Consider the following 12,044-nt stretch of genomic DNA (forward strand, 5'->3'; position numbering starts at 1 on the left):
GACCTTTTAGAGTTTGCATGTCTTTGTGGTCGACTTGAAATGATTCTTGCTTTATCATTAATGACGATACATTCTTCAGAACGTGAGGTACATTCACTATTCCATACAATTGTTTGACTGTTTCAGACATAGATTCAGAAGTTACCCGTCAAAAGAACTCGTTACAAGTTAAGTTACCTTGTGAAAAATGTAATTAAGTTAATAATGAAGTTCTTCCGCCTGAAATGTAACTCGCAGTTACTGGGTTACTCAAAACAAAGAACGAGTTACGTCCAAGTTACTTGAGAGTTGGGACAATAAAGAGCATTACAAAGGCGCAGTGCGCGTGAGCAGTTGAGTTCGACCTTGAGTTGCCTGCGGGGGAGTGCAACACGCTTAGATCGTTTTCGTTTATGTCCTACAATAGACCTCTCCCTGTTTGTAAACAAATGACGTCATAGTGTTCGACAGCGCCACAAATTTGGCATAATTGAACTATATGCTCGAAGCTATAGAGGTGAACAAGGTCGCGCCCAAAAGCGGACAGCGTTCTGGAGGGAATTACGATACGGTCCCTTAAAGGGACGCGACCCTCGTTGCTGCTTTTCTTTCAATGGGAGGCAGCGAGGACAGGTCCCTGCCTCTCTCCAGGAGGAAGTGCACTACGCGGTCAAGTGTAGTATGAAGGCGACGCTGTAAAGCAGGCCACTGCTTTCCCTATGACCATTTGCGGATGTCATGCGCGTAGAGACTACTAAGTGCCCCTCGGGGCAAGAGAGGAGGCAAGGCAGTCATGACAGCATTGACAATACCCATAACTTAAAAACCCGAGACTAGGAGACAAAAAAAAAAACGACAACGCAGACAATGTCTCAAGCGTTGACAAGTTAAGGACTGAGTACGCTCCCCTCTGGTAGACGGACTGACAATGTATGTAGACTCGTATCGCCATCCGCTGTTCTCACAAACACAGACCAACCACTAAGAAAACCAGCGATGCAACGAAGAGCACGGCCAGTGATGTTGAAATGGTGTAGGTTGTGAGGGACATGGTTGTAGCTCGTCGTATCATATGCTCTCTTTATGTACAAGAAAACAGCCGCTGTAAGCTCACCACAAAATCTAGCTTCTTCAATGTGAGCGGCCAAGTTTGTGATGCAGTCTGTCGAGTTCCGGGCCTTTCTGAAACCTGCCATTTCGGGAGGCAGCAAACGCCGGAACTCTAAGAACCACTCTATCCGGCCCAAGATAATCCTTTCCGTGATTCTATACAAGCAACTTGTAAGCCTGAAGGGCCGAAATGACGTCAACTCTCTAGGTGATTTTCCAGGCTTCAGGACTGGCACAAGTTGCGACATCTTCCATGACGGGGGGACAAAATCATGACTCCAAGAGTCAAGATTCAAAATTAAAGTGCGCGACGACGGTCCCAAGCAGCCTATAGCTTTATATGAGGCTCAATCGGGTCCTTGAGCTGACCGCTTCGTGGACAGCTGAATGGCAGCCTCCAATTCCTATATAGTGAAGTCACTGTCCATATATGAGTCTTATGTCATATATAGTTTCAGTCATATATCAGTCAGATGGCCGTGTAAAGTCAACAGCCCCATATACAGCTTGTGACGAGTCCCAAAGGAGGACCCAATAGGAGAGTCTGAGGACCAAATAGAAAGCCTACATAACTCTTCCTAAATATATTCTCCTAAATTATTTTGCGATATTTTCCTAAATGTCTTCCCAAATATTTCTTTTCTGTCTTTTTTTCAAATAAATTTTTCTGTCGTTCAATGATGAACGGCCAGTGCTCCAAACGGCATCATTTGTTCAATCGGGGAGCTTAGGCCGTTGGTGATCCGTCAGACATGCCCCGTAGGTGTGAATGGAGATAATGTAGAGCAGACTGCTCTCCATCTCTGCTTGGCTAGACGTTGAAGATGAGTGCGAATTAGTAATCGTAGCCTGCAAACCCCGTGATACTCCACAAAGCAACCTGATCTTCGCAGTCTGCTTTCCGCCCGACGACGTATTATCCGAAACCTTTCGAACTCAGCATCTACGCTGTAATATTTGATCGGGCACGATATCCTTCTTGTTGCAGCTGAAATGCTAGAAGAGAGCGCCTTGTTGAATTCGTCGAAAGTGGTGACATTCTGTAGAAGCTTCTCCTTCTTCTGTTCAAATACGTTCCGGTCTCTGACTCTTTCTTGTCGTGATCCGTCAAACATTGGGGAGTGAGAGTTACGTATAGGTATGTGATCCTTTCCTAGCGTACCTATAAATCCGTCCTCCAGTGCATGGGAGACGCCAGATCGGGAGAGCAGACTGTAATACTGAGGCAGCTTCAATAAGAGGGACCACGGACGTATGTCGGTGAGCCGTCATTTAACGCCACATGCTTTTGAATTAATGTGTTGTCGCAAAGAATCATCGACGACCTCTCCGAATTTTCATGGTCATTACGGTGATGAACTAAGCTATCGCTCTTCCACGTTTTCGGAAATGTCTCTTACGTGTTCTGGCGGGACGCAAGGGGAAATGCAATGCCTCGCGATGGGAAAAAATCGATTCACACGTGTCATCATGTAGACATTTTGCCCGAGAACGACATTATTCCTTAGTTTCGTTGAACTGATGAGGCAAAAGCTGCATATATTACAAGACGTTAGGATATTTATTGAAGTGTGTTCTCATCAGTCTATGAATGGGCTTGTGATGTGGTTTGTGTGAGCCTAAGCAGTGCACAGCTTATGCGAAAGCAAGAAGAGAAAGTCTAGGCTATTTTTCAAAACATTAAACAACTTCTGGGGACAATGTTGCGTTTTATAGTTCGGAAGAACATCATTCTCAGCATTGAATTATCATTTTGAGTCTTGGTCCCCAGTCAGGCTGCGGGCTGGTAGGGGTAGCCATTCGTGCAGCCAATCCCATAGCATATGCCTCTGATTGCAGTGTCCGGTCTCTGAAACACACAACCACGGGGAAGGAAACGTTACGTATTGTTGAACGAATTTCGCATAGGGCTAATTCCAGTGAATTTCGACCACGCAAGAAACCTGACCATCTCAATTTTTTTTTTTTTTTTTTTGTGTGTGGGGGGTGGATATATTCTTCAGGGGACGGGAAACGATGAAAAATGCGCCTATATTTAAGCTCCAACCTTCAGTAATTTTCCAGGGAGAGTGGGAGAAAGAAACTGGTCGAAATGTGACCCAGTCTTTTAGGGCTATTTTGGTTGCTTCTCAATTAAGAACTGTGCGGTTCTAAGAGCCACTTTTCTCTCACCTGCTCTCTACCACATGGACAACGCACTGTCTTCTTCACACCTATTTGTAACTGAAAGGTTTTTCGTAAAAACTAAATGGCAAGGTCGTAAGAAAACGCGAAGAACGCCGTTTTTCGGAACTTTATCCTGTACTGACGCCGTTTATCGGAAGAATAATGAAACCTACACCATTCGTTTCATCATTGCATGCCCTATCTGTTGATCAGTTAGGAGCAGATTGTAACAGTCATACAGATGGCATCGAGATTTAGCTATATTTCGGCCGGCGCTAGCAAAAAATGGCCATCAACAAGTTGCCGCAATTTTTTTATATGTTGCGCAGAAGCTTGAGCAAGTTTTGCTCCGTTCACCCCAGCTGGGTTAGCATTAGTCTATGCAGAGAGGAATGCGAATGCACGTACTGGGCAAACTCTGACCTTACCACGACAGCTGCCATCAGGAATTCCGAAGAGGGTATACCAACGCGAAATATCACAAGCATGTGCATGAAGTGATGGAAACTCCGAAGAATGTCTTACTGGGGATTGCGAACAGTGTCCAGGTCCAGAAGCACTTACTGTAGAAAGTCTGGGCATCCAACATGACCAAGAAATTGATTTCGCAATATGAGAGGACAGAGGTCTGCTGTGGAGGCCATTACCTGCGCGCGACTTCATTGAAGTAATTAGAAAGTGGGTTAGATCCTATACCTGCCATGACCACATCAGGAAGGTCCAGATAAGCGATTCGAAAGGAGAAATGTTCTCTAAGCCAGGACACGTTGTATTTCATTTCGACTTTTCAGAGAATTGGACAGTTATCCTGCCCAAGGAAGTCCAGGGGTGCCACTGGCACAAAACTCAAGTTTCGATATTCACATGTGTGGTTTTTACTTCAACTTCAACTAGCTGTTATGCTGTTGTATCCGACGACACCGGGCACGACAGCGCAGTAGCATTGCTTTCTCATTTGCATTTCAAGAAGAACAGATGGAGGACCACGGACTCCTGTATGGAAGGGCTTTATACATCTCTGATGGAGTCAGTGCACATTTGAAAAACATATTTCAGCACTATGAGCTGGGACGCAACACATTTGTAAAGAGGTTGTTTTTCTCAGCTCCAGGTGATGGAAAGAACGCCTGTGACGGAGTCGGAGGTGTTGTCAAACATGCTGCCACAACTTTCAACTAGTGCCCTCCTGCAACGGAAGTAATAACAAGCGCGTGTGCGTTCACTAGCGCCGTGTCGAGACATGTCGAAAGCGTGACTTTATTGCACCTTCCCTCGGAATATGTGAAAACCTTCAGGCAACAAAAAGAAGATGAGTGGAAGAATGCACGCCCAGTGTTCGGCCTTCGTTCTCATTACGTGTGGGAAAAGGAAAGTGAGGCTCCCAACAGTGTAAAGTTGAAGAAGACTCAAGCAGATATCCCAGCATTGTAAACTAGCCTTCTCATCCCGTGTTTTCCAGAGTTATACAAATTAAAAGTGCATTGCTCTGAGCCGTAACCATGTTTTTAACTTGATTTCTTTGAATCGCGTCCGCGCTTGGCGACCGTAAGCCGACCAGCCAGAGAGTACCGCCTATATAGGGTCAGCGCGCGCGCGTTCACACCGTCACTTTAAAAAAAAAATCGTAGCGTCACCGAAAATGAAATACGAATCACAATTTTCTTTCTGTGTGTTAGGAAAGGGTTTCTGCGCAACATATAAAAAAAAATCGCTGGAACTTTTTGGTCGCCATTTTTTGCTAGCGCCGGCCGAAATACAGCTAAATCGCGATACCGCCTGTGGGATTGTTACAATCTCCTTCTAGCAGATTAACTCTAGAACAATGAAAATAGTATTAGCAGATAGGGCATGCAATGGCGAAACGAACGGTGTAGGTTTCATTATTCTCCGATAAACGGCGTCAGTACGGCAAGGCTCCGAAAAATGGCGTGTTTCGCGTTTTCGTGAGATTTTGCCATTTTTATACGAATAAAGTTTCACCTACAAATGGGTAGGAAGAAGGTAGTGTGTCGTCCACGAAGTAGTGAGCAGGTGAAAAAAATTTGTGGCTCTTAGAACCGCATAGTTCTCAATTCAGAACCCCTCAAATTAGTCCGAAACGCCCGGGTCACATTTCGACCAGTTTCTTTCTCCCCCTCTCCCTCGAAAATAGCTGAAGGTTTGGGCTTAAACATAGGCGTCTTTTTCATCATTTCCCGTCCCCGGAAGGACATATTTTTTTCAAAAAAATTGAGAAGGTCAGGGTCCTTGCTTGGTAGACATTCGCTGTAATTAGCTGTGCTGTTTCTAACATGCAATAACAACGTCCAGTATCCAACATGAAATATCAGAATAACCACCAACAGAACCACATGAAATCTTCTCGTGGAGTCCTGCGTCCCCCAGTGACGGCAATTCCTGTCCAGTGGTCGCGAAAATACTGGTCCACAAAACGGTGTGACCAGGCGTCCGTCTGACTCTAATGTCGAATTCGGGTGGTCATTTCGTGGCAACACGGCCTGGCACTCGGAAGGTCGGACGCTGAGCTGGATCACGTGACCGTTGCCGCCTAAACCCAAACTAAATTTCCCGCAAGTAAAAAATGTCTAAAGTCTTCCTCGATGGTGGCAAAAGTCTCCAGAAGTTAATTGCCAGGAGTCCCACAATACTCCGGCGTGTACGTCACCAGTTAGAATTTTTTATCACTTTAGGTGCAACACACTAAATACTATACGGAGCAGAGATGTAAAGTTGCGCGACATACGTGACTCGTAACCAGTCAGCTCCTGTGCAAGAAATATAACTAGGTTACTAACGGAGGCACACATAATGAAAATTAACTTCACGTTCCTAAGGTACTTCAGAAAAGTAAGGAGTTACTTTAACGTTACTTGTCTACGCAATATATGTACTTTTTAGTTCCTGATCTTTCCGCAGCTAATTCGGATCTTGGTCTGCATTAATGCGCTTGTTTAGGGAGGGATTTGATGATTTTGATCTCTTAATATATTCTTGAACGGAGCACAAAGCAAGTTTATGTTCTGTGAGTTGCGCTCGACGGACATATCGTAGAACTGTGACACTCCAACACAATGTGCTCTGTTATTGTAAATACAATGCTGGTCGCTAAGATCCTCCTAATGTACGGACCACGTGTAACTTGGAGGGTGTTCACTTGGAATGTTCAAGGGTGTGGAGCGCTCGCATACCGTGGGAGCGACCTCAGGAGCCAATGGGCTCGTGACGGTTGAGAACTCGCGCTTCGACGTAAAAATTATGAGTTTCATGACGTTTCATGACGCGACAAGCTCGCAGCGCCTCACTTTAGTCCACAAGGAAACCCACGAATTTCATCCCCTTGGCACGCACATGCGCTCGTACAAAATGCGATTTCAAAACGTTGTCGACCAATCGGAGCGCGCACATAATCTGGGTCAACGAGCTTGCAACGTTGTAGATTGGCGCAGTGGTACACATTCGACAGCCGCATTCTCAGGTACCTGAGGAAGGCTGACGGTGCGACGGCGCTTCCATGTTCCGACTGACACTCTCGCCTTGCCGTTTGAATCTGAATTCATAGCCGCACGCCGTACCGTGGCTTCCTCACAGTCAGAGCGTCGGCCATCGGCCTTTGCAATTGCCTTTTATTTTTTCTCTCCCCTTTTCTTTTTGAATTATTTAGCTTAGTTACTGTCATTTTGGAGATTACAGAGGGGGAAGCTGCCCAGCTTGGGATGTCAGGTGGGCTAACTGACCATTCTGGGAACAAACTGATACCTGTGAGGCTTCAGGTGGTAGTAATCCAGGAACCACCCGAGGGCAGAGGGACACCACTGATTTCACCAAAGTGGAACCAGCCACCCCGCTTGGGATACACATGGTTACCATTCACATCCAACCGGAACCTTTCCGGGACTATACAGATTCAACAGGAACCATACTGGGAACAGTCCAGATTTTTGCCTGGCTGGGGCCGAATTTCTTGGGAAGCAACTGTCTTGGAGAATGTAGAGAATGGAGAATTTGGAGAAACCGTTGTGTCACAGACTTCTCGTCCTTTTCAGTCTGTATCTGTCATGGAGGACGGGATATAAACTATTCGTTGTCCCTTCTCTTATTTTAGTTAGCTCTGCCACTCTGCAGCCTTCACACACTCAGCTCAGACATGTCCGCCACCACGCGTCACAGGTGAACGCCGGTTACGCTCCATGCCAACTGCAAATGTTCGCTTTACACTCTAGCCGACGTGCCAGTTGCGGTATGAAGTCCCCCATCTCCCACTTTTGTTTTCATCCTCAACCATCTTCAGTGCCACCTTCTCAATGGTGACGAAAAGCACCCAGTCGACGCCGTCAGCATATCTGGGTAATTAGTTCTAAAATGTAATTAAATTACATTACGCGTTACTCCAGCTAAGCTAAAATTCAATTACATTACAATTACTCGTTACTGCAATTGAAATGTACTAAAATTACATTACAATTACTACGAAAAAGTTATGACATTACAAAGTCATTACTGCGAGCTTAATCGTAACGATACTGAGGATGTGGAAATTCATTCTCAGCCAACACAAAAGACGCTGCAAAAACGAGACATACAGGGTGTTCAAAATTAAGCTTCCACTAGCACTTTTATAAATAGGCGAACAAAAGAACACTGGTGCTATTCTTCTGTTCCTAGAGTAAGAAACAGGTGCGACATAATTAGCAGCACCTGTTTCTTACAGAAGTAGCGTAAAGTTATCATCCGGCTTCCTGTCATCGCTGTGTTTGCGTAGTGCTCGTGAAAGCTTAATTTTGAACATCCTGTATTTTAATCTGTGCTGATAGAGTGCGTCACCATTCATAGTCGGTGTTAAATTCCTTTAACTGGTCATTCGGCAAGTCCGTTTCTGTCAAGTGCCAACACAGAACACACACTCGATTCTTTTTTATAAAGTAACGAGTAATAACATTAAAATTTCTGCCCAATATTAATTAAGCTACATTACAAATTACATAATGTCAAAAGTAATGCCTTACATTACGAATTACCACAAAAAGTAATTCTTTTATGTAATTTCATTATACTAATGACATTACTACCCAGTCGACGCAGTGTACTGGACGGCGCCTTGCAATTTCACACTAATACGGGATTCGTACAACCGCTCTCACGCTTTAGGACTTCTTTGCGCCCCAAATACTGCAGTGGCCTTTCCTACAGCTTTTTAGATTGTTGCCATGCTGTACTGAGAACGAACTAGGCGAATGTGAAAATAGTTGAAAAGTGTAGATGTTAACTCTGCTTACCAAGCAAGGGTAGCCGTCAGTACGATTAGCGATTCTGTGAGGTTTTTCAGAGCAGTAAAAGTGGCAGCCAAAAGCTCCACGGTCGTTCTGCATGCAAGTGAATGTTCGTTAGCTGTGATATATCACGCTTCTGCGACCTGCACAAAGAAACACAAAAGAGATAGTGGTCCCTTTGCACTGCAATTTGACATCTCCTGATTGGATTTTCAGAAGAAAACAAACTACCTAATCTAAGTAGATTGGTAGAAATCCAGCGAACCGGTAGAGATGTAGGAAGAGAGTTGCCTCAGGACAGAAGCCGCCGATATTTCGAACAGAGACTGTTCTTCTTCTGGGCACCGTCCTCATCATCGGCATGGTATTTAAAGGGTTAGGTGTGACGTGTTTAAAGGTTCATGCGGATTGTGGGTCAACAGCCCGGAGGGAAGAAAGGTTCCGTACGGGCTTCTACGGCCGGAGTGAATGGCTGCTTTGTTAGAGTGTGGAGGGGATTATGTGAACGTAGTGATCTAGGCTACAGACTGGTTACAGAAAAATGGAAGGTTCACGAACACGTGGACGAAACGGGGCAACAGGCAAGAATTGGCAAGCATAGCGAAAGATAAGGAGGTTAGTGGTTGCGAGGGGAAAATTCCAGAACCAGCAAAGCTTTTTTTTTTAATACAAAGTTGTGGCATGCAATAAAGAAAGCAGAAAGCAGTGGCCATGCAGAACATAACTGATGATAATGGAGGTAGAAGGGAAAAGCTTATTTTATTTGTGAAGTGTTTCTAGGGTGCCTTGTGATTTGTTGATACCGGACGGGTGAAGAGCGTTGAACTTGTATATGAGATAAGACTCCCTATCACGTCTGTCACGTGTGGATCTAAACCCGGTTTCTAGAATATATAGTTTAATGTTGTCAAAATTGTGACCAGGAACGTTAAAGTGTTCGGAGACTGCTTTGTGGAGTTTGTTGGACGCGTCGGTTCTGTGTCCGGTAAGGCGGTTGTTCATTTGTTGGCCGGTTTCACCAATGTATTGCATAGAGCAGTCGCCGCATTCAATGCAGTATATGACATTGGAGCTTGTGCATGTGAATGCGTATACTTAACGGGGTGGGTGTAATTGCTCGCAGTGCTTTTGATGGAGTTAGCGTATTGAACGTGCTTGCATGTTTTGCAGCGCGGGAGGTTGCTGGGTCCTGTTCCCGTGTACGGGGTGCTCGTTTTGCTGATTTTGGCATTGACAAGGAGTCTGCCAGGTTTCTTGCGCGTCGGTATGTCACCTGTATGGGATTTGTGAATATGTTGCTAAGTCGGTCACTGCTTTGGAGGAGGGGCTCGTGCTTCTGTAGAATGGCTTGGATGTTTGGAAGTGCGTTGGAATATCTTGTGATGAAGCTTATTTGGCACGCGTCAGGCTTTTTTCGGTTTTCCAGAACCTCGTTTCGATCGAGTGTGAGTGCCTTGCGACGGGATTCGGTTAGGAGGGAGTCTGGATAGTCCCTTTGGGCAAGTGTACTGCAGAGTTCGTCAAGCTTCTCAGCGTAATCTGTGCCGTTTGAACAAATTCTGCGTAGTCTTACACTCTGCCCATTAGGAATTCCAACCTTATACAGTGACGCGGGTGGTGACTCTTGAAGTGAAGGTATTGTTGTTTGTCAGTTGGCTTTTTGTACAGGGTTGTGATGAGGTTACCGTTGTCTAGTGATATCGTGGTGTCGAGGAAGTTAATTAAGTGAGTTGACTGTTGTGATGTGAACCTTATGTTGCTATGCGCGGTGTTCAGTAGATCTACGAACTTTTGAAATTCATGTTCCCCGTGTTCCCATATTATCAGTATATCATCGATGTATCGAAGGTACACCGTGGGTTTTAATGAGAGGGCGCAGAGAACATTGTTTTCTAAGAACCACATGAAGATATTTGCGTATGTGGGTGCAACAGGTGTGCCCATACTTGTACCGTGTACTTGTAGGTAGTATTCGCCATTGAACTCGAAGTAGTTCAGTTTAAGGACCAAGTCCATTAGAGCGAGTATGGTTTCCGTGTCTTTTCTGGTGTTTGTTGTAGAAAGGGTATTGCAGAGGGCTGCGATTCCGTCGTTGTGTGGATGTTAGTATACAGTGATGTCACATCCAGCGTGGCTAGTATTGTGTTCCTACCAAATGTACGGGTGTTGTTTATATCCCTGATTATTCTGAGGAGGTGGGGTGTGCCTTGTACATGCGATGGCAGTGTTGTCGGAATATGGTTTAAATAGTGGTCCAGGAATTTCGAGAGTCTTTCTGTTGGTGTATTGTTCTTAGATACAATTGGCCTGCCGGGGATGTCAGCCGTATAGAGCTCGTTGGCGTGTACCTCGTGGATTTTGGGCAGTAACTAGAAACCACCTGCGCCTGTGTTTGATGGGGTGAGATATCTGAGGTCATTACGTGTGATGAGCTTTTGTTCGTGGAGGTCCTGTATTGTATGGGTTATTAGCGCCGTGTACTCCTTTGTTGGGTCATGGTCCTCTTTGAGGTAGTGTTGCGTATTGTTGTGTTGTCTATGAGCTTCAGAAATATATTTATCTGTGGGCCAGATGACGATACTCCCACCCTTATCTGCGGGCTTGATAATGATATCATCTCTGTCAGCTAGCGCTTTGATGATGTCACGCTGTGTTTTAGTGAGGTTGTGACCACGCGAGCTTTGGGAAATACCGCGAAGGATGTCGTTGCTTACTTGATTAATGTACAGGTCTAATGCGGGTTCTCGGCCGTGATTTGGTGTCCAGGTTGATGGTAGTCGGAGGTCGTTGTTGTTTTCTTGTGTTGTATGAGCGAAGAATTCTCTAAGGCGTAGCCGTCTCGCAAAGTCTGATATGTCTTAGTGGATTTCGTATTCGTTAACAGAATTGAGTGTAGGGCAGAATGTTAACCCCCTAGAGAGGACTTGTAGTTCGTCGCTGGTTAGTGAGCGTGATATATCTATTACGGTGCTTGCGTCAGCGTTTTCTCGGGGTGGCTCAGCGATGTTGCGGAGAGTTGTGGTTGTGGTGCTGGAAACGATTTGTTCGGCTGCTGCGTGTGTCGTGTTAGTGGGTCCGGTATCCGTGTCGTTGTTGGAATTAGGTTTTCCGAGTTTTGAGTGGTCCTTGTTAGCTAGCTCGCGGTGGAGTTGTTGAATGTGTAGTTCGAGAGTGTTTGCCTCCGCGTCGGTGAGACTGGTATTGTTCATATGGGCCTGGATCGTAGCGAGCTGCCCGTGGCACTGTTTCTTTAATATTTCAAGAAACGTACGGGCTGTGTTGTTAAGGGCTGATGTCCACTCTAGCTCAAGTTCAGGTGTCAGTTTTCCTAATGCAGGAACTGTTCTAGGGGTGAGGCCTTTAGGTACTGTGTTGTGAGCCAGGTGGTGGGTGTAGATCCGTAGATGATGTAGGTATCGACTACGTTTCTCCATGAGTTTTCGCATTCGTAGAAAGTTCGTTGACTGCATGGTAGGCTGGTGATTAGATAGTCAACGGTATTTTCTGCGTGATGTGCGCGTG

The 12,044-nt window shown here is 45.4% G+C and overlaps 1 protein-coding gene across 3 annotated transcripts in view; it reads right to left on the minus strand.

Moving 5' to 3' along the window:
• Positions 1 to 2,778: 2,778 nt before the first annotated feature.
• The window catches only part of LOC135369289 (uncharacterized), a 55,400-nt gene continuing 46,134 nt past the window's right edge, over positions 2,779 to 12,044 (minus strand). Inside the window, exons 6-7 of one of the 3 annotated variants that reach the window (XM_064602890.1) lie at positions 8,529 to 8,615; positions 2,779 to 2,938 (exon numbers count right to left, since the gene is read on the minus strand). In XM_064602890.1, coding sequence (XP_064458960.1) covers positions 2,861 to 2,938; positions 8,529 to 8,615 — 165 coding nt within the window. In that variant the 3' untranslated portion in view covers positions 2,779 to 2,860. Of the gene's footprint in view, positions 2,939 to 8,528; positions 8,666 to 12,044 lie in introns of those variants that run through there. The other 2 variants (XM_064602891.1, XM_064602892.1) reach the window with 2 other exon arrangements.

Source organism: Ornithodoros turicata, chromosome 9, assembly GCF_037126465.1.
Source record: "Ornithodoros turicata isolate Travis chromosome 9, ASM3712646v1, whole genome shotgun sequence".
Lineage (NCBI taxonomy): Eukaryota > Metazoa > Arthropoda > Arachnida > Ixodida > Argasidae > Ornithodoros > Ornithodoros turicata.